Here is a 22,591-nt window from a genome sequence, read left to right as displayed (position 1 = left end):
ACTCGGGGTGGGAGGCTAACATTGTCTTCCCTAGAACCTCTTCCTTTCATGTATTGTGTCTTTGATGCGTTGATGGCAAGTCCAATCCGCCTAGCTTCAGCCTTAAGTCTGATGTACGTTTCCGCCATCGTCTCAAAGTTCCGTGCCATGATGTCAATGTCATCGGCGAAGCCAAGAAGCTGGATGGACTTCCTGAAGATCTTGCCACTCGTGTCAGCTCTTCTGATCACATCTTCTAACGCGATGTTAATTAGTAGACACGAAAGTCCATCACCTTGCCGTAACCCCCTTCGAGATTCAAAGTGTGTTTGAGAGTGTCCCCGATACTCGAACAATGCACATCACTCGATCCATCGTCACCTTGACCAACCGCGTCAGTTTATCCGGAAATCCGTACTCGTGCATAAGGACAAACAATTCAAAATGAATGTCACACTAAAGCCGCCTGGCTAGCAAACTCTGAACTAAACTCTTTTCCTTAATAGGTTTTGTCCATCTGAACAAATTTGCTCAAGACGAAAACCATCCATATGAGCAGTATCTGTAGATAGCGTTAGTGTGTGTACATAAGATGGCACAACTTGATCATTCTCATTTAAGCGCAAATTAGTGAGCAAATTCTGTCATACACTATTCATAGTACTGAAGACCTTGTAATTTTGAATATTTTTGCAGAAGGAAGCATCATGTTTTATGGTTGGGATCTCGTGATATAAACATCTCTATCAACAAAATATGCCACTTCACGGGTATAGTTTTACTATAGTTATCCTAAAATATGTTTTGGTAATTTACATTGAAAGCACATTACATTTACTTTGCATTTAAAATTTCAAAAATACTTTGAACCTTCGCTTAGTTATGACGATTTGAAATTGGGTTAAAATCGACCCCAATGTACAGACAACGTAAGTTTTTTTGGCACAAACGAAGGGTTAACATGGTTTGCGGAAATTAAATTAAAAACCGACATTATCATCACTTGAACCGTTGAACTCATCAACGGTTTCCCTTTGTAATCTCGTTGTCTGCTTCATTTTTTTAAGTATCCTGAGCACCTTCAGTGGTGCAAAGAGTCAACGTGAGAAACTTCCATCCTGAGCGGCTGCTTCCTTTGACTCTAACCTGAGCCCAGATCAAATTTCCATCGTCTGCCTCTGCTGCGATGTCTTGCCGGGCTTCAGTCCAGAGCCCGCTTACAGATTCGTCTTCGACCCATTTCCACGTTCTCAAATTTCAGAAGATATCGGCTTCTGATCACATCGACGATGGTTAACTGGAAGCCGTCAAATTAGACGCTTAACATTGATGGGAATACACAGCATATTGTTAATGGCAGCCTTCTCCAGAAATAACGTTGCGATGATGATCCGAATAGCGGCGCCGGTGGTGTAGTGGTAAGCGTGATTGCCTCTCACCCCAGCAGGCCTGGGTTCAATCCCAGTCGGCGCCGCCGGGATGTTCTGAGGCATAACATCTCTGATCACGCGTTCCTTCGGAAAGGAAGTAAAGCCGTTGGTCCCCGGTTCATGAGTTGATGGGTCGATAGGTAGGATCCAGGTGTGGGAGCTGCCTTCCTGGCGTCGGTAGCATTGGTGCTCAGCACGGAAAACAAGATCGACGGAAAACAAATCAAGGAAAAAAAATGATGATCCGAATAGCATCAGTGCCAAACTGGGACTGCGGAAAACTGTTGACTCACTTCCTGAGTAACTGCTTCCAATAGGTGAATTGCCCTTATCAAGGATGTCACGCTGGAGTAGAACATCGTTGCAATGATCGTACAACAAAACTATCGAAGGATAAACAAATTTTGACGTTTAACTTTTTCCAAGCCACTTTGCCACTATTAATGCCATCATAAAACTAAACAGAATAGGATCAAGCAAAAATAGCTTCAGATAAAAACAATTCAGTCTGCAAATTATTTTCATAAAAGCCGCATTAAAATGTTTTGCATTTGTTAGAGATTTCATGAAACCAAAACAGCTTTTTCACAAATGGCTTATGGAAAATTAATGTATATGATATCGTCGTATTGTTATTATTGCTTTTTAAAAATCTTCGTTTTTCAATATGTTTTTCCTTTAAAATAACTTTATTCTAATCAATTCATCAATGAGCAGTAATAGAAATTACGAAAATCATCAAATTGTCTTGGCTGGGAGCAATGATTAACATAACATATAACTATATTTTGTTTCCTAAATTAAAAATAATTAGTCAAATCAACGTTATCATTTCACATTAGATTCAATCTGTCACCACAGTATGAGTTTCGATAATTTTAGTAATTCTTTCACTTTAATGATAAGGACATTTATGAGGATTTTTGACAGATTCATTTTTGAACAATGCATTTGGCAAGATCGGACGATATTTGTGTATCCCTTTTGATTGATGCTTTATTAATAGTGCACTTAGCAAGCGTCAAAAGCAAATGGCACAAGCAGTGTTGGCAAAATCAGAAATCAATTGATATTTTTCCGCTCTCATGCGCTCGTGATATCACGCGTGATATTGGAACAAAATATCATGCTTGATATTGATTTTACAAGCTCCTTTGATATTGCGAGACTATTCACAACGTGCAAAAATCAAGCTGAGAGTTGACTCGACACAAAAATGATTCCATTGCACATCGTTTTCTTAGAAAGAGAAAGCATAGTTTGCTATCTCTTTTTAATCTTCACCGATGGCAGACGCGAAGGGACTGCTGCAAGCCGTTATGGAAGTTTCGGTTGCATTCGGGTGTAAAGCAAACATCATTAAACTCAATCTCACCACAGTCTGGTGAGATTTGCAGTTGGTGAGTTTTGTTAGCTTGATATTCCGAGCTGCGATACCACAGCTTGCAAAATCAACCGCAGTTGTTTGCTTGTTGATTTTTGTCTACGAAAATCAAGCGTGATCTTGGGCGTTGGTGAAATTTGATTTTTTGATATTTTCCCAACACTGGGCACAAGTATTGGTACTAAATGGCTTTTATAGTACTTTTAATAAGGATTTCAAATGGTTCTCAAAGCATTCGTCATATAACCTTTTTGCAGCAAGTCATCATTGAAATGTCTCGATAATGCACTCTTTAGAACCTTCTTCAGGGTAGGCCAGATTCTAGCCTTAATGAGGTTTTGGTGGATGTAATAAAGGCAAAGCTATCTTGACCATGGTTTTATTAATGTTGTTTTATTGAAGCCTTGTAGTACTTCATAAAACGTTAAATATTACTTGGGTACTAACCCTATCACCCTATCAACCTACCACCTGATAATATTCGCTCCAATGACACACCAGCACCAGCGTTCGGTCTAGTGCCTTTCGACAAATTTACTTGTAGGTATCTGTCTCATGTCCGGACAAGTCACGAATGACAGTTAAGCTGGGATTATACTAGGCATGTCAAATAATCAACTCAGTTGAATTCAATTGGCTTGAAAAGTTGAGCCTGGTTCAACTTTTTCCAATTCAAATTGATCAAGTCAGTTGAATGGCTTGGTTTACATGTTCAATTCGCGTTCAAGTCAGTTGAATTCAACTGACTTGATCAATTGACTTGCCTTTTCTAAGCCCAGCTTAAAGACCCTCAACTTTTCAAGCCAATTGAATTCAACTGAGTTGATCATTTGACTTGCCTAGTCTAAACCCAGCTTTAAGCTGGGTTTAGACAGGGCAAGTCAATTGATCAAGTCAGTTGAATTCAACTGACTTGAACGCTAATTGAACGTGTAAACCATGCCATTCAACTGACTTGATCAACTCACTTGAATTGAAAAAAGTTGAACCAGACTCAACTTTTCAAGCCAATTGAATTCAACTGAGTTGATCATTTGATTTGCCTAGTCTAAACCAAGCTTTAAAGTGACCATAAAAAAGTACACCCAACCCGTAAGATTTGCTTACAATAATATGAAATTCATCATCGCAAGATGTTGGTAGAGACCGCATGAACGGATGAAGAGATATACCGAGTTGCGATCCAATGCTAGAAATGTGGAGTGCATTAACACAAACGAAGTGACAGACGACTAACTGGCGAAGAAATCAATTAAAATAATGTGGTTCGCTTTAATAGAATTTTCTTAGAAGCTTGTGCCATCATCCACCAGATGGGATAGTATTTTTGTTTTGTTTTTGCTCAAAGTTGATTTTGTGTACAATGATTCTTTGACAGTGTGCAAAGAGTGTATCATTTTTTCATTTTTTTATGCATTTCAGTTTTGAGTAGAGTGAAAGAGATAGAACCAAAACATTCTAGTACACTGTCAAAGATCATATTGCACACAAAATCAACTATGTTCAAATCAAAACAAAAATACTAGCCCATCTGGTGGCTGATCGCACAAGCTTCTAAGAAAATTCTATCACAGCGAACCACATTATTTTAATTGATTTCTTCGCCAGTTAGTCGTCTGTCACTTCGTTTGTGGTATTAGTGAGTAAAATGAATCATGTCGAAAAAATAGAAAAACGTTGCCGACAGGACTCGAAACACGAACGTTGCAATTTTCAGACTTATGCTTTCTCCACTGCTCTCTTCATGCTTCGAAAGAAGCATAAGCGAATAAGAAGCGCTCACAGTACGATCACTCGATTTCATATGCTTTGCTGCTGAACTGGAATTGGAGAGAATCGTGGCAAGTGTGTGCGTCGTTCTCCAATGATATAAATAAATTGCTTGCTGGTATAGTCGAAAGCGTAGATAGAACACGAACTAAAAGAGATATATTCTGGTGCTGTGTTCGGTGAAATTATTTATTTTACTTAATGTTGGGTCACTGAATCGGAATCTGAAATCAGATTTGGTTAAAATGAACGATTTCATGTCACAAAAATGATATAAAATGCCTACATTTAGGCGTATTCTTAACTATTTTGCAATAGCATACGCAGTTTTTTCGTTAACTACATTTTTTGTTGAAATTTAAATACAAGATTCTTGTTCAGCGAACGCAAATCAAGTAAAAAAAATGATAACTTCTGAATATTGCATTGCATAAAATGCATGATCAAATACCCCAAAATTGATAATTTACATAAATAGCAAAAACGGTTATCTTCTATTTAATTCCATTTAATTAATTTCGGTATCCATGACAGATACGTATTTCGACTACTATGTGCAGTCTTTATCAGTGTCATTCACACAAAAGACTTAAAACCTAAGTAATCTGGAAAAATTGGATTGATCAGAATCGATCGAGGAAAAATGTTTTTCCCATGATTTGTTTTCCGTTGATCTGGTTTTCCGTGCTGAGCACCAATGCTATCGACGCCAGGGAGGCAGCTCCCACTTCTGGACCCTAACTATCGACTCATCAACTCATGAACCGAGGACCAACGGCTTTACTTCCCGAAGGAAGGCGTGATCAGAGATGTTATGCCTCAGAACATCCCGGCAGTGCCGACTGGGATTGAACCCAGGACCAGGGCGTCACAATATCAGCTTCAATCGACCAAATCGATGCGACGAAGAGACTGTTGGCTTTCGGGCAGAATAGTAAATCTGAGTAGCTACGTAATAAAAGAGCATTTTTCCAGGGTTTAAGTAGCATTTCATCGTTTTAATATTACGTTTCCACACACTACGAAAAAGGCATGTAAATTTAGGTTCCCTGAGACCGACCCATGTGAGCGACCCTTTTGACATAAGAATCAGTTGAAAGAAACGAGAAAATTATTTCAATAAAACGTTCTCTTCGCTTAATTTTACATGACATGTTTGTTTACGTTTCATGATTTACGTTCAATATGGATTACGTTTCATGTAAAAGTAGTTATTTCGAACTGTGCACAGCTTCCGTTTTGAAGAATGTGTTTGGCACATAAAACCTGTCAATTTCGCTTTCAGAGAGTCACAATTAGCGATTATATGATCGATTCTTGCGATTCTCTGAAAGCGAAATTGACATGTGTCAAACACATACTTTACAACCTCTTCTTGTAACTTACAAGTACAAAATATAATTTAAAAAAATTTGGCCAATGTTTACCCATTGTGGATTGTGGGACGTCAGATGAAAAATGGATTTAAAAAACTACAAGGGACAGCCCTATGGGGTTGTACGCAATGGTGACGTAGGACAAAGTAGTCTTATATAAAAAATCTTATTTGTTAACTGCTGCAAAAGCTTGTGTTTGTGTAAGAATAGGAATTTGAGCGGGGTACTCTCTGTTTATAGTCTTTAGTATGACGCTACTGATTCCGATCAATAGCGGTGCGGCTTCTTCCTCCTTCTATGGATGCTCATGTGAGCTGCAGCTCGCGGAGAGCCTTTCGTTATGTACTGGAGAACACCACCACTCACCACGCGGTGATTGAATTAGCACCGTTTGGTGAGACCGGATGGAATTCAACTTTGAAATCTGCGTTAGGGAAATCGCTTTTCGCAGGCAATCGGTGATAATTTTAACTATTAACAGCAACAGCAACAATTGCATATTTGTGCAATTTTCAATAATGACATTTTTTAAAATGATAAGGTCTTATATTCAACAGATGCGTAGAAATATTTCTGATCTATTGGTGATAAAATTATTGAAATTGGTCCAGGGACAGCTGAGTTATTAACGTTTAAAATCTTTCGTAATTTTGTTACATGTTCCATTTTCGTTTTTCACAAAGTGTACTCCCATATAGAAAGCACAGACGTAGTCCTACGTCAAAAAATAACTGACCAAACGGGTCTCAACAAGCCTGTGACAAAATATTGGTTTCTGAGAAACGCTCTATAAACCGTTAATAAGACAGAGCCACTCTAAAAAAATAATACCAATTTTCATTACTGCCATTCGCGCACCATCGAAAGAATCCTTTCTAGTCAGTCACATTTCCAACCCAGCCTTGTCATAGATAAAGCATGTGAAATCGGAGCAATTTGTCACTGCATAATTCAGTTCCTTTCGCCACTTTCGCCTAGATTATCAAGCTCCACGACACTTCATCATGATTAACGTTGATTATATTTATTTAGTTAGTCAGTCCTTCTCCAGCCATTCTTAACCGACCGTACATCTCCGTCGTTATTACAATTATATCATTACAGCCAGCAGAATCATCAACGGAATCCACCCTCCTGGCCGGTCCAATTAAAGTATACCAAGAATAGATTTATTACATTTCGATCAGCACATTTCATCGTTCGTGCGAGTAGGTTCATATTGGAAACGAACCCCACACGGTGCCTTACACCCCACAGTGATGATCACGAGGATGATGATGACCTAATAGAATATTGTGTAGTAGATATGCAGGTATAGGGAACCACTTGAGACCGGGCGGTGTGGAAAAAAAAAGCTACCATCATCAATTACATCAACCGTAGTACTATAGCGTAGTGAGTAGAAAAAACCGGAACAAGAGAGAGGATGCAAAAATAATTGCAATCAAAGCGTCACCGTCTCGTGAAATGCATCTCCTCTATCCCAGCCCAGCGTCCCGATCCATCATCGAGAGTGAGTTACAAATATTGCCCCCAGCAGCAGCATCAGTCAGTGGCAGTTCCAGTAGCAAGCAAGAACAACAACAACAACAACAGTAACATGCTGAGGGTGGCAGGCAGCCCGTCAGCGGGAGAAAAACTGCATCCGTTTTCTCCCTCTCTGTTCTCTATAGGTATGTGACGCAATGGCAGCGCTGCTTTACAGAATAGGCACAACAAAACGAGCAAAACAGAAGCTTTCCAGAGAAAGTTGGTATGGATTTTCCCGTAGCCATCGTTGCTTCGACCGGGATAAATTTTCACTGGCTTCACTTTGCACTTTACATTTGCCTACCAAAATGGGGTCGACGTCGTTTCACACCGAAACACTACTTTCGACAAAAAGGCAGATCTTATCTGAACACCGATTTCCTTCTTCACTGAATGTTGGAAAAGTTTAGCACCTCTGGGGAGAGGATTTTTTTTTGGCGCGTCCTTGCAAGGTGCAACCGGTTTTTCTTCGCGTGTCCGATACGTTCGACGGTGACGAACCGAATGAGTGAGAGAATTCCGACTGAGGACCATTGTGGTGCGGGTCGTCGCTGCTGGTTCGCGACGTACCGGGACATTGCTCGTCGTTGTTGTAGCAGGAATTCTATACCTACATAGTAGCGCGCCATTAGTGTTGAACTCTCTGCTCAAGCTCCATCACATCCTCCTGCAAGGGGGTGGGTGGGTAGTACTCCACTTACTCACACATTTGGATTTGAAAGTCATTGTTATTGTGTGCCTAGCAAAGATTACACCAGTGTTTGCAAGTGCAGTTGCTAAGGACAACCGGGAAGGATATTGTATTCCCTTGGAAATTTGCTTCATTTCGAACAATACGAAATGCATTCCTTGATTGAGTAATCAAGCTCCCACGTGCAGTAAAATGATTCATTCATACCATCAGGTGATTTACTCGTTCACACTTGTGTTACTGTTCATCATCCTGAGTCAGCTTTTGATACGGTCTTGCATGGAGTTGCACACTGTAGGACGTTTTTTCCTACAAGAAGTTTTCTGTACTTGTTGAAGGGAAATGGCTCGTCCATAGAATACGATCTCGAAGATGTGCACAACAGTTGAGTCAATCGTTCCAAAGGCATGTATGGTCGACCGTTGTAAGGATTCCTCCCTGGAATTTTCGTTACTCCATTACCTATTTAGGTTCGATTCACAGATTACAATCGCTTTTATGCCAAGTACAACGTTTTGGTTCATCTGCGCATGTTTCAAGCAATGCATTGGTATAACATTGAAAGCTTTGCATCGTAAAAGAAGTGTAATACTAGGGTTGATATTAAAGCAAACATTGATAGACAATACTTATAGACTTATAGCACAAACGAAGTGACAGACGACTTACTGGCGAAGAAATCCATTTAAATAATGTGGTTCACTGTAATAGAATTTTCTTGGAAGCTTGTGCCATCATCCACCAGATGGGTTAGTTTTTTTGTTTTGATTTGAACAAAGCTGATTTTGTGTACAATGATTCTTTGACAGTGTGCAAAGAGTGCGTATCATTTTGTCATTTTTTTATGCATTTCAGTTTTGAGTAGAGTGAAAGAGATAGAACCAAAATATTCTAGTACATTTGGTGAAAATGCTAGTTCAATCCAATAGTAGTGTTGCCATGTGGTACAATCCAGTAGTAGTGGTGTTGCCATGTGGTACACTGAAAAATTGCAATAGCAGGTTAGTCACCAAAGTTTTCGAGCCGCTCCGTCTGTCACTTCGTTTGTGGTTCTACTTCTAAACAAATTTAATCTAATATAATCTAATCTAACACCAACACAGCCAGTTCATGAAAGCATCCTGGAAAATTATAGATATATTTCCATCCTTTTTCTTGTCTATTTGGTATATTTTGAACATCAGAGATGCGCAAAATACATCAAACCGGTCAGGCCTACTGTGCAGCATTTAAGGGGCAAGATGATTCAGATACATCGGGCCTGTTAAAATCAAAGATTAAAACACGATGCTTCAGAATCCAATAAATGGATGAAACGTGGCATCTCGTACCGCACGTTCCGCTGCATTGTTATTTATAAATGATTGCTCGTTGAAAGTGATATTCAATTTTCCTCTAGTGGTTGTGGTATGTGGTTGTACCATAGAGGTAACTCTAAGACTGGTAGGTCCCGAAGAAACTTGCTCAACTTTTTGGCTCAGCTCTGGTACTATCTTCGGTCCCAAGCTAATCGATTCACCCCTCGAAACATAGGAAAATCCACTAACCCCTCATATTATCTGTCAAACTTTCATAGCGAATCAAAACAAACATAGTGTAGTACTAGAATTTTGACTAGAATGGGGTACGTAATCGATTTGCTTGGGACCAATAGGCTAGTCAAGTAGTGAGCCAATTTAAAATCGTTAGTTTCGTATTGATTGTTGGTTGTACCAATGGTGACGTAGAACTACGTGGTCTTATATAATAAAACTTATTTGTTAACTGCAGCAGGAGTTTGTGTTTTGTGTAGGAATAGGCATTTGAGCGGGGTTTACTCTTCAGTATGACGCGCTTGGCATAGTTGCCCCCCAGCAACTCACGAAGAACTACTGATTCCGATCAATAGCGGTGCGGCTTCTTCTTATTTCTTTGGATGCTCATGTGGGCTGCAGCTCGTTGCTTCCAAATAGCCCTTCGTTATATGCTGGAGAACACCAGCACTCACCACGCTGTGATTGAATTAAACACCGTTTGGTGAGACCGGATGGAATTAAACTTTGAAATCTGTGTTAGGGAAATAGCTTTTCACAGGCAATCGGTACTCAAAGCAACAGTTGCACATTCGTGAAATTTTCAATGATGACATTTTGAAAAATGATAACGTCTTAAATTTGACAGATGCGTAGAAATATTTCTGATCGATTGGTGATAAAATTATTGAAATTGGTCCAAGGGCAGTTGAGTTATTAGCGTTCAAAATCTTTCATAATTTTGTTACATGTTCCATTTTCGGTTTTCACAAAGTGTACCCCCATATATAAATCACAGACGTAGTCCTACGTCAAAATATAAGAAAATACAAATGAAAATAAAGGGAAGATCTCAGCCAGTTTCATTATTTTGTACTCGTACTGTTCTGCTGCACTACTGTTTACAATGTCTCGGCATAAACTAAAGCAATATTTTTATTCCATAAGAAATAACAACTCATAAAAGAAAAGACAAGAAAGCTGACACTACTTTTTTTATATAAATATATATTTAAGAAAACAAAACTGTATTAGTTGTACTAGTCTACGTTGGTTGACGAAATAAATAAATAAATAAATAAAATTTTAAGTTGCTATTAAGCCTCAAATCAGTGCAATTTTTTGATGGGTTGGTTCACAAACGCCATGTGATGGAGGAATTCTCAACATAACTGTCCACTATAGGTCTTCCCAAGTAACCAAAAGTTCCGCATTCAACACTTCCAAGTTCCATAAAATTCAAATAAAGTTCCGACAGAACTTTCAAGCCACATGAAGCAATCCGCACAAATCTTTTTTTGTAACAAAATTAATGTAATTTAATATATGAAATAATAAGTATTTAATCATAATTCTTATATTTATGCAACACTCTATCCAAAAATAAAAAAAAATTGAAAAGTAATTTCCTGGATTCGAACCCATGTATTCGGCATGTGATCTACGATTGCTAACCACTGCGCCATAATTGTGATGGAATACCATGTGGGCAAATACCAATTTAAATTCATCAAGGTGTTGTGTTTCGTATTCAAGTCAGTCAGCTGGCTCAGAAAACTCCAACAATAGGCGGGACAACAGCTCACTTTTATATATTTCAGATGACGTAGTGGTTCGTGCTGAGACTCTCACGCAGAAGGACTGGGTTTAATTCTTCCATCAGCTCCATTTCTACTACAACCAATGCTGATAAATCAATACACATTAATACCTGCCTTTAGAAATAACTTTCATAAAAGTGTGAACTAAATATAGAATTGGTGTAGAGGACAAAAACTTTTTTTAATTTATTTTCTAAAAGTTTCGTTCAAGTTCAGCCAGAGGCTGCTTAGAATGCTCTTCAATTATGGTACCGGAACTTTCAAGTTCTTATAACGACTTAAAAATGAGGCTGCTTAGAATTCTATAGACCACCTTCAACCAAGGTGCTTAAGCCATAAATAGCCTTTTATCAGAACTTTTGATTACTTGGGTTGTCCATCCTAACAACTTAGCCAAAAGAAAACAGCCACCTATCTATTTGAGCTGTCGAGTTAGACCATGAGAAGCTACATGTTACATTAGCGACACATGGTTAGATATCTCTAAACCACAGACAAACAGACATAACACTCACAATCACATTCATCGCAAATAATGTTTTAGTTGGGAATGTGCTTGCATTTGTCATGATGGCGCCACTGAAGCATTGAGCAAACCACCAAATTTCGAACTTATCAGTGATGCCAGTTCTTTTTCATGTCTAGATAGTAGATGTCAGCACTTGAAAATGATAGGTGGTCAAGGCATCCCAACTGGAGACACATACCACATCTGACGAATACAGAAAAAAAAGTTGTTGAATGTTACATCGAAAGTGCTGCACATTAGTCATTCCGTTCCTATTAATTAATTAAAATATTACGCTGTAAGATTAACACAGAATGCGAGAACAAATCATGTTGATGACTGCAATATTCTATCAACTTTTACCCCTTTTACCAGTTATTGATGTTCAATACTTCACCATGAATTTAATTGATTGATAATTGTTTGCTGTACACACATTAAGGTGATGAGAGGTGGTAGAAAGGGCACTAATTAGTGATACATAACCTCGTTTAAAAACTTGTTTCGAGCAAAAGAAAAAGCACAATAAACAAACAAAACAAATCCCTAAAAAAAAGTCTTAGCTTCTGTGAATTTTTCCTACGGATCCGTATTTCTGCAGAATTCAATCAATTCTACAGATCTACGGAAAATTTAGTAGAACCGACATCACTGACTTCCATCTGTTTTGTTTTTATTCAACACAGCGGACGCGTTGACAGAACGAGGGAAAAGCAACTGGTGAAAAAATGGCATGGGATGGTCTAGTTGCACATCAATGCTTGGGAATGTGGATGATAGATGGTGCTAGCATAGAGGTAACTCTAAGACCACTGGGTCCCGAAGAAAATCATTATTATTTTTGGCTCACTCAGTACCAGAACAACGGTCCCAAGCAGTCCCAAGCTATTTCACTCACCCCTGCATGTTCTGCATGAATCCACACACCCCTGATGTTATCTGTCAAACTTTCATAGCGAATCAAAACAAACATAGTGTAGTAATAGAATTTCAACTAGAATAGGGTACGTTAATCGTTTGCTTGGGACCAATAGGCTACTAAAGTGGTGAGCCAATTTAAAATCGTTAGTTTCGTATTGATTGTTGGTGCTAGTGCGCATGCAAAATATGCTTGACGATATTTTTTGAAGAATTTTCTTCTAAGAGTTATGTCTGTGGCTAATGAGTAACTGCAGTTTTTTTTTCCAAATATGAGTAAATTTAAAATGGAAAGAAAATGCTCTGAGTCAATTGAATCATAGACGTAACTCTAAAGCTGGGTTTAGACAGGGCAAGTCAATTGATAAAGTCACTTGAATTCAACTGACTTGAACGCGAATTGAACGTGTAAGCCATGCCATTCAACTGACTTGATCAATTCACTTGAATTGAAAAAAAGTTGAACCAGGCTCAACTTTTTAAGCCTATTGAATTCAACCAACAATCAATACAAAACTAACGATTTTAAATTGGCTCACTACTTGACTAGCCTATTGGTCCCAAGCAAAATATTAACGTACCCCATTCTAGTCGAAATTCTAGTACTACGCAATGTTTGTTTTGATTCGCTATAGAGTTCTCCAGATGCACAAAAGTGTGCGTGAGACCGCGCGCTACCTTTTTAAGTAGTAGTGATATCGCGATACCTTTTAGGTTCTTCTTCTTCTTCATTTTTATATATGGATGTTGGATTTTAGTGTTCGTGAGATTGCGCTTGGAGATCTCTATGAAAGTTTGACAGATAAAATGAGGGGTTATTGGTTTTTCCTATGTTTCGAGGGGTGAATCGATTAGCTTGGGACCGAAGATAGTACCAGAGCTGAGCAAAAAAGTTGAGCACGTTATTTCGGGACCTTCTAGTCTTAGAGTTACCTCTATGATTCAACTGAGTTGATCATTTGACTTGCCTAGTCTAAACCCAGCTTAAGACTAGAAGGTCACGAAAAAAACGTGCTCAACTTTTTGGCTCAGCTCTGGTACTATTTTCGGTCCCAAGCTAATCGATTCACCCCTCGAAACATAGGAAAATCCACTAACCCCTAGTTTTATCTGTCAAACTTTCATAGTGAATCAAAACAAACATTCGACTAGAATGGGGTACGTTAATCGATTTGCTTGGGACCAATAGGCTAGTCAAGTAGTGAGCCCTTGGGGCAAGACAGCTTTTGATCATGAGTAAAATGGGAGTTAATTTTGAGTAACTCTGAGTAACTCGCATTGCTCAACATAAAATACACATAGCAACCGATACTGTCAAGCAAAGCAAAGCAACAACATTTTAAACGGTGCGCTTGCAAAGCTTTACTGGGAAAATCTTTCAGCAATCAAAGGGCAATTGCACGTGTATGAAAGGAACTACAAGCTGTTCCTTTAAAATCGATGGAAGATTTCTATGGTGACCTTACGCAACAGTCAGAGCTGTCTTGCTTTACTGCCATGCCGATGACGTTCTATTACAGGGGGATTTTGTACAATCTCTAGGAGGGTTCCAGTCAATCGCAAAGAGGATTTATGACAGTCTCAGTAGAGATCCCGAACAAGCCTAGGGGGAATTTCAGACAATCCCAGTTCGGTTTCCCAACAATATCTAAGGTAACTTCGGAAAATCCAAAGAAGGAATATGAACTATCCCAGGAAGGACTCCGGACAATCACAGGAAGAATTGCACTCACTATTGAGGGGGATTCATGACTGTCCAGGGGGGATTCCATATAATCCAATCAATTCAAAGGTAGATTGTGGACAATCCCAGTATTAAAAAATGGTATTTGATCCTTCATACACTCTTTCGACGATCGCTCATCGACAAACTTCATTTAAGTTTCAAAATAGAATCAACTATGAAGTTGGCCAGAACTAACCTATTTGGACCTGGGATGAACAATGAAATAAAAGACTGCATTCAACAATGCTCCTTTTGGGTTAAATATCGATAAACACAACAACACCAGACGAGGAAAATTCAACCTGTTCCTGTTCAACCTTTTTCAACTCGTGTCTATTAATGTCTTTTTGCATTAGTATCAGGGAAAACAACGAACGCTTCTGGAGATAGTTGACTCTAACTCTGACATTTTCCAGCTAAATATTCTCAGAGATTTAAACCCCTCTTCCTTAATGAATGCTGGCAAATAAAATGTTGCTAATCACGAAAGAGTTTCCTCATTTCAGGCATGTAGTGCAACAAAATATGAAACCTCTTTGACCGATTTTGTGAGATTGAGTATTAATTTTCATGAGCTAAATTAATCTCCTGAAAACATTTAGCCAAATTCTTACTTCCTTAGGCTTGAAATCACACCATCTAGTATTTCCTTCCCGGGCAATTTACCAGAATTATCATTTCCCGATTCCCAGAAAACTAGTTTAACTTCCCGAGAAGCAGTTTATTTATACGAAAACCATGATAAACATATGTTATATTAAAAATGACCACACAACTTTTGGGGAAAATTGATAGAAATTTCCGGAGAAAGTTTGACGAATCTTTAGTGCGAAGGCAGGAAAGCTTCCTGGTGAAGAATCTTTCAAACGAAACCGGTAGACGCTTCTGACACAATCTGTGGGAAACTCCCGGACGAAGTTAGAAGAGACTTCCATGCAAATTTAGGCAGCCGGATGAAACATTCAGAATAATTCAGAAAAGTTTTCCGTTGGAAGTCCGGATGAAATGGGAAATAGTTTCGACTTCCAGCGGTAGGACTTCTGATTGTAATCTGATACTGTTGGAATGAAAAGATGATCCAGGGCAAGTTTAAAAAAAAAACTTCCAGGAGATGTTGGAAGAAACTTTCGTGCAAAGTCAGACGAGACCTCCCAGAGAAATCATAAGAATCCTTCTGAAGAAGCTGGTCAAAATCTTCAAGGGGAAGTTGGAAGAAACTTCCAGAAATTGTCGGAAAATCTTCCGGGAGAAATCCTGAAGAAGTTCAAATTTTAATAAATAACTACCTTAAATATTTCCCGATTTCCGGGAAGAGTCTTCAGCTATTTTAAGATGCCCGGGTAGTTATAAATGGCTGGGATATGGAAACACTAGCACCACCACATCACCAAAAACTTCAGACATTACACTTTAGCCATCCATCCTAGAAAGCAAAAGAGACCTAAACAATCTTGAAATCAAAACCTTCTCTCAGACGGGGATTGTTTTAATATTATTTGATGAAAAATATTAGACTTCTTTGTTTGTTTTTGAGTAAATATGAGTAACTCAAATTTACTCACTGCATATATATTAACTCTGAGTGCAGTTGTCTTACCCCTAAGAGTGAGCCAATTTAAAATCGATAGTTTCGTATTGATTGTTGATTGAATTCAGTCGCTGAGTTATTGGAGTTGGCCGTGTAAAAAGCGACTTTAGTGTACTATCGTTTCGTACCAAATACTTCGAAGCACTGCAAACGCTTTACCTACTTTGCTTCGAACAAACGAACCGTCGCTTACACGAACGCTTAAAAAATTAAATGTCATCGCGAAACCGAAACCGAAAGCGGCTGATTGTTTTTGTTATGATCTTTTTTAGAACGAAAATCGTAATCTCGAAAAAATAGCGTCCTTTGTTGATTACGGAATTATTCGCTTCCATCGGAATGTCCCACAATCACCCACATGGCCACGGCGGGGCCTGTGCCCACGAAGCGCTCGGAATCGACGATGAGCTTGAAATGGGCATCCAATACAGTTTGTACGAGAAAATCGACATGATAAATGTGGAGTGCCTGAACGAGGAAACGGAAGGATCCGGTAAGACGGTATTCAAACCGTACAATCAGCGGTTGGATTTCGATAAGTTTGTCACCAGCGATGCCGACGAAGAGCTGCTGTTTAATATTCCTTTCACCGGGAACGTCAAGCTGAAGGGGATCATCGTGGTCGGTGCGAATGACGATAGCCATCCGAAGAAGATGAGACTGTAAGTGATTTTGATTGCTATCATATTATTGTCTATTACAACGGAATCTATTTTTTAGGTTTAAAAATCGGCCAAAGATGACCTTTGATGATGTGGGAGCTCAGGCAGATCAGGAATATGAACTCGAGATGGACTCCAATGGCGTCATTGAATATTCAACCAAGTGAGTGCTATACAGATCGAACGACTGTCGTAGATACGTTTACCATCTTCTTTTTAGAGTCGTCACATTTTCCTCCGTTTATCATCTATCAATTCACTTTCCAACGAACTATGGCGATCCTAATACCACCGTTTATTACATCGGGCTGAAGGGGGAATTTAGCGAGGCACATCATCACGGAGTAACAATCTGCACCTACGAATCTAGACCGAACGTGGCGGATCACAAGACTGACTTGTTCGATCCGGTTAATCACCAGATTCAATAAGGATGCTGTTGTCGTCTTCAAACGCTGTGAAATACTTTTTTGTTTGGAAAAATAAATTTATAGATACAGAAGTAATTGTAAGCTTTTGCATACTAATACCTAGGTTCAATATAATATAAGAACTGTGTTTTGTTTTGATGAACAAAAAATTGTTTCGATTTAATGAGATACATAATTCTTTCAAAATTCTTATAATCTAACATCTCAGGAGTGAGTTAGGCATTGATAACGTTCTTGTTGGAAAAGGATTGTTATACAACCTTTTACATGCCATGGTGTTACATTCTACCGTGCACATTTTAGCGGTTTAAAAATGTATTCTAGTAAATAATATTGCACGGAAAGCGTACATGGTCCGTAAAATGATAACTACGTAGTTGACATTTAAAAGATGTCGATTTACTTTATTCGACAAAAATGTGCACTTTAACAAGTTCTAAAAGTTACTTGAAAATAAATTAAACAAAAGATTTAGAACTAATAAACCATTTTTAAGGTACCCCAACAAACATTTCCAGGGGGCCTCATAGCCTAGTCAGTAAAGGCACGGTATTACCATAGAGGTAACTCTAAGACCACTGGGTCCCGAAGAAAATCATTATTATTTTTGGCTCACTCAGTACCAGAACAACGGTCCCAAGCAGTCCCAAGCTATTTCACTCACCCCTGCATGTTCTGCATGAATCCACACACCCCTGATGTTATCTGTCAAACTTTCACAGCGAATCAAAACAAACATAGTGTAGTAATAGAATTTCAACTAGAATAGGGTACTTTAATCGTTTGCTTGGGACCAATAGGCTACTAAAGTGGTGAGCCAATTTAAAATCGTTAGTTTCGTATTGATTGTTGCTAATACCTTTAGGAAAATCCACGAACCCCTCATTTTATCTGTCAAAATTTCATAGCGAATCAAAACAAACATTGTGTAGTACTAGAATTTTGACTAGAATGGGGTACGTTAATCGATTTGCTTGGGACCAATAGGCTAGTCAAGTAGTGAGTCAATCTCGGAGTCAATTTAAAATCGTTAGTTTCGTATTGATTGTTGGTATTACCAACCGGTGGAAACTTACGATTTTAAATTGGCTCACTACTTGACTAGCCTATTGGTCCCAAGTAAATCGATTAACGTACCCCATTCTGGTCGAAATTCTAGTACTACACTGTGTTTGTTTTGATTCGCTATGAAAGTTTGACAGACAAAATGAGGGGGTTCGTGGATTTTCCTAAAGGTATTAGCAACAATCAATACGAAACTAACGATTTTAAATTGGCTCACCACTTTAGTAGCCTATTGGTCCCAAGCAAACGATTAACGTACCCTATTCTAGTTGAAATTCTATTACTACACTATGTTTGTTTTGATTTTCTTCGGGACCCAGTGGTCTTAGAGTTACCTCTATGGTATTAGTACATGAGACAAATATTTGTCTTAATTTGACAGATACATTTAATGTATCTGTCAAATTAAGACAAATATTTGTCTCATGTACTAATACCATAGAGGTAACTCTAAGACCACCGGGTCTTCGGTCCCAAGCTAATCACCCCTCGAAACATAGGAAATTCCACTAACCCCTCATTTTATCTGTCAAACTTTCATAGCAAATCAAAACAAACATTGCGTAGTACTAGAATTTCAACTAGAATGGGGTACGTTAATCGTTTGCTTGGGACCAATAGGCTAGTCAAGTAGTGAGCCAATTTAAAATCGTTAGTTTCGTATTGATTGTTGCTACTAGTCTTAGAGTTACCTCTATGGTATTACCAACAGTATGGTGTGTTTTGTTTGTAATCTTGGTTCGCCACCTTCACCTTCTTAAACGTCGACAATCCGGCTCGTTTCGTGGCCTAGTGCACAGTAGTATGGGAGACATTGAGCTTGCCAGAGACGTCCCGGATGGAGAGGTTAGAATTCCGCTTATATTTCACCGTCACCTTTTTCGTCGTCGCTGCCACGTCCGGATTACGATTGTCGCCGCTTCTGGGCTTCCTGGTGGTCAAAAGACGCTCCCCAAACGTTTGTCACGGTCGATTTGGCCACATCCAGCAATTTTGCCAACTTGGCGCGAGCAAAATTTTGACACGCGACTCCTCTTGCTTGGACTTCATTTTGAAAACTGGAGAGCAAACGGTGTAAACTCATCATAGCAACCATTGTATATACACTCAACTTCCAAATGCAGCATTTCAGGTTTTTTTATGCATTTTTAATAGAAATACACCAATTTGAAGTTGTCCAACTTTTGGACAATAATGGTTGTGAAAAAACTGAGTTAAACGCTTTCCGCTTTCTCGAATATTTTTAGTGAACATCATTCACATCATTCAATAATTTTACATGGTGAATTAACTTTATAGATGTGAGGACCTTTTGCTAGATCATTACAATTTTTCATTTGCGAACAGATGTACGGTTATAGCGAAGAGAACATATCAAGAAGACTGGCAACTCTTCCATTTTCTCATACGTCCGGTATGAGACAGGCAGAATCGCGTCATCTGCCGCTCAAAGGTAAATGCTTCGAACGAATTGGATAGCAAAGGTCTGTATATTTTCTCATTATTCTATGCATTGCTTCCACCTTTGCTAGAGCGCAGCGCTACTGTGTCTGTCGCTTGGATTCAGGCAAAGTTGCCAGCCTTCTTGATATGTTGTCTTCGGCTATAGGCGTTATAGGCAACTCAAAGCATATTTAGGCCGAATTCTCAGTAATTTTTCTTGGGATAAAGTCTACTTGTCCTTAAGGATGAAGACGTAATTTTTCCTGTCTTCATTATGTTTTTGGTATGCGACTGTAATGAGTTCCATTTGATGAAGTAACGCTACACCTTATTGTGTATAGTGTGTGTCTCAGAATATGTACCGTAAAACGGGTTGAAGTTGATCACTTTTTACTGATAAACCTAAATATTTGTCCAACCATATATTTGGCTCACGAACAAACACCTCTCAAACCTGTACTAGTGAATGCTTTTGACGTTGGATAACGTCTTTCGGCAACATACGGGGGTACAAAATTGAAAACAGTCATTTTGGATGCGTTACGAAAAATTAAAAGATTTCATTTTCATTTTCATTTTCATTTTATGATGTACAAGGGGGTCAGGGGCCATGTCACTGATGTGAATATTCACACCATCCATAATACACCAGGGAAGGGGAGAGGAGTGAGCAACACAGCATCTTTACCCATGGGGGTTAAAAAAGTTCTGCGAGGTACACTTATGGTGAACCAGCGGCTCAGGGATTGTAGAAAGGAAAAGGGTTGGGTAGGTTTAAAATGCAGAAATAGATGCCGTCACGATTGAATGCGCATGTTTAAACAACGTTGATCCAGGTACCTATCATATAAATTTGCATATAATCTAGTTATGATTATTGTCAATAATACTTACATTTCGATAAAGATGGTGCTGCCTACTTTACCTGTTATGTGATACTTATCATCACAGAGTCCAACCTTGAATCGCAGACCAGGTCCACTAACAAAACACTCGTTCCGAGAAGGGTTTATGGTCTTCTTCTTCTTCTTCAGGTTCGCTTACCACCCGGAATGAAGGCTCGGTGCAGTTAGTAATATCAAACAGTGTTACATGCAAACGAAAAAACGAAAAAGAGATACAACCAGGATTAGTTTTTTTAAAATAATAGTTTCATCTGAATACCCAACTAACCATATCTCAGTGACATTGTACCACTCTGAACCCACACCTAAAGCTATTTTGTGATTATATGGTTACTTTGGTATTCACATGAAATGTTGTGCAAGTACCAGAAGTTCAACAACGCCCAACTATGGACAGCTCAATGTTAATACCATTTACTCTTTGAATCAGCTTACACCAACATGATAATCTACTAAGAAACATCTAAGAATGTATAGAGATAAAGTTCAAAAATACAGTTTTAACTGATGGTACTTTATAAGCTTCAAACTGTCCAATATTGGACCCTGCCAACACACGGCGCCTGCACGGCAATGTGGGCCGTCAGAATGGTTCATCGGTTGCGAAGTGAAGTGCTTCTTAAACTGAAGCGATACATTTCTCAATGTTTCAACGTTATCCTAACGTAAACTTAATATTATCACCCATATGCCTGTCCACGCCCGAAACCCATCCACCACACAAAATCAAATAAAAAAAATTTCTGTATGGCAAACACGTCCAGACATAAACGAGAATATGGGTGTATATCTTCACTGTAACAACTACGGGTAATCATCGACAATACTTGCATTTTACTCAGGCACTTTTGAGCAAACTGCAATCACTCTGTCATACTCGAAATGTGCCACGACCAAATTGGCACAACGACGCCCTATACGCTCTCTGACCAAAGCGTAGGGCGTTACGAAAAATTAAAAGATTTTGAACGATAATAACTCAACCGTCTTTCGATAGATTTACGAGATAATGGCATCAATCGATTGGAAATATTTCTAGCAATTTGCTGAATGTTTCAAAACTATTGATTTCATTCTGTAAACTATTGAAAAATGGTTAAAAGTAAACCATTGTCTAAAGATGGTGAAAATCGATTGATTTTTTTTTATATTCTTATACTTTCTCCAACCGAGACATCAGATGCGAGTATCTGACACCTCTGATATTTTCTGTTCTACTATATAAGCGTCCAACAAGGTCGTCCGTTCCATCATTGTCTATCCGATCGTCCACCCAGCAGCAGAGCAGCAGTACCAGAGCAGCGGAAGCAGAGCAACGGCAGCAGAGCCTGGGGGCGAAAGGGCAACTACGCCGAGTGCGTTGGTGCCAGTGCTCCGGTATACTGTGCCGCCGTCATGGAATGCCCAGCTGCTGCAGTTCTCAGTCGGTCGTATTCACCGTCTGCTCCGCAAGGGCAACTACGCCGAGCGCATTGGAAAAATGGCCCTTTTCAGGGCCACAACATTATCAAGAAAGAGTTTAACGATTCATTTTCTTATGCCTTTCCGACACTTGAATATCGAAAGTTGAATCTTCGCAGAGCCATAGATTCCATTTTTATTGCATTTCTACAAAACTTATTTCAGAATCGAACTCGTCTTCACAGACTGTGTGAAGAAGAACGATGCATCATCGTGCACAACCCGTTCCGTTCCAAAATCGTCCTCATCACAACCTCCAAAACAACCATCTACCCTCTCGACATCTCGAGTGGATTTCCCGGTTCATCATACTACCTAGCGCTGTTCTACTGATTGGTAATAATATTTACCCGGAGTTCACCGCACTCGTGGTTGAAGCAAAGCGCCCGGCATGCAAACCGCTCATCAAAATCGCCATCGCCATCCGGTACCCATGCTCGGCATAACCATCATTCCAAAACCACAACCTAAACGGCCCTTTTCAGGGCCACCAATAATTCGACAAAGAGTTAGTTTTGAAGACAATTTCTTTCCAGAATATCACGGTTACACTTAAATTTGGGGACTATACTGGGGTGTGGGAACGCTGAAAGGGGAGATGCTGTCTGTCTT

General features: G+C 39.1%; 2 protein-coding genes across 2 annotated transcripts in view; one reads left to right on the top strand and one right to left on the bottom strand.

The window, feature by feature from the left end:
• The window catches only part of LOC135703726 (uncharacterized), a 63,269-nt gene extending 55,332 nt beyond the window's left edge, over nt 1-7,937 (bottom strand). The window contains exon 1 of the mRNA XM_065225027.1: nt 7,774-7,937. The gene's annotated coding sequence lies outside the window, so the exon portion shown is untranslated. The remainder of the gene's footprint in view (nt 1-7,773) is intronic.
• An 8,376-nt stretch (nt 7,938-16,313) lies between these two features.
• Nucleotides 16,314-17,131, top strand: LOC135703652 (PITH domain-containing protein GA19395). The gene is made up of 3 exons (XM_065224932.1): nt 16,314-16,674; nt 16,733-16,837; nt 16,895-17,131. The coding sequence occupies exons 1-3, from the start codon at nt 16,352-16,354 to the stop codon at nt 17,103-17,105; spliced, it is 639 nt and encodes a 212-aa protein (XP_065081004.1). The 5' UTR covers nt 16,314-16,351; the 3' UTR covers nt 17,106-17,131.
• Nucleotides 17,132-22,591: the final 5,460 nt, after the last annotated feature.

The sequence above is a fragment of the Ochlerotatus camptorhynchus genome, unplaced genomic scaffold (genome assembly GCF_037179485.1).
Source record: "Ochlerotatus camptorhynchus isolate MF236.1 unplaced genomic scaffold, CSIRO-AGI_Acam_v1.1 ptg000220l, whole genome shotgun sequence".
In the NCBI taxonomy this organism is placed as follows: domain Eukaryota; kingdom Metazoa; phylum Arthropoda; class Insecta; order Diptera; family Culicidae; genus Ochlerotatus; species Ochlerotatus camptorhynchus.
This window is presented reverse-complemented; position numbering and strand designations above follow the sequence as displayed.

What these genes read in the sequence shown, in the direction of transcription:
- LOC135703652 (XM_065224932.1), top strand. Translation starts at nt 16,352, where the DNA reads ATGTCCCACAATCACCCACATGGCCACGGCGGGGCCTGTGCCCACGAA. An exon ending in CATCCGAAGAAGATGAGACT is followed by an intron (nt 16,675 to 16,732) that starts GTAAGTGATTTT and finishes TCTATTTTTTAG; the next exon opens with GTTTAAAAATCGGCCAAAGA. An exon ending in GTCATTGAATATTCAACCAA is followed by an intron (nt 16,838 to 16,894) that starts GTGAGTGCTATA and finishes TCTTCTTTTTAG; the next exon opens with AGTCGTCACATTTTCCTCCG.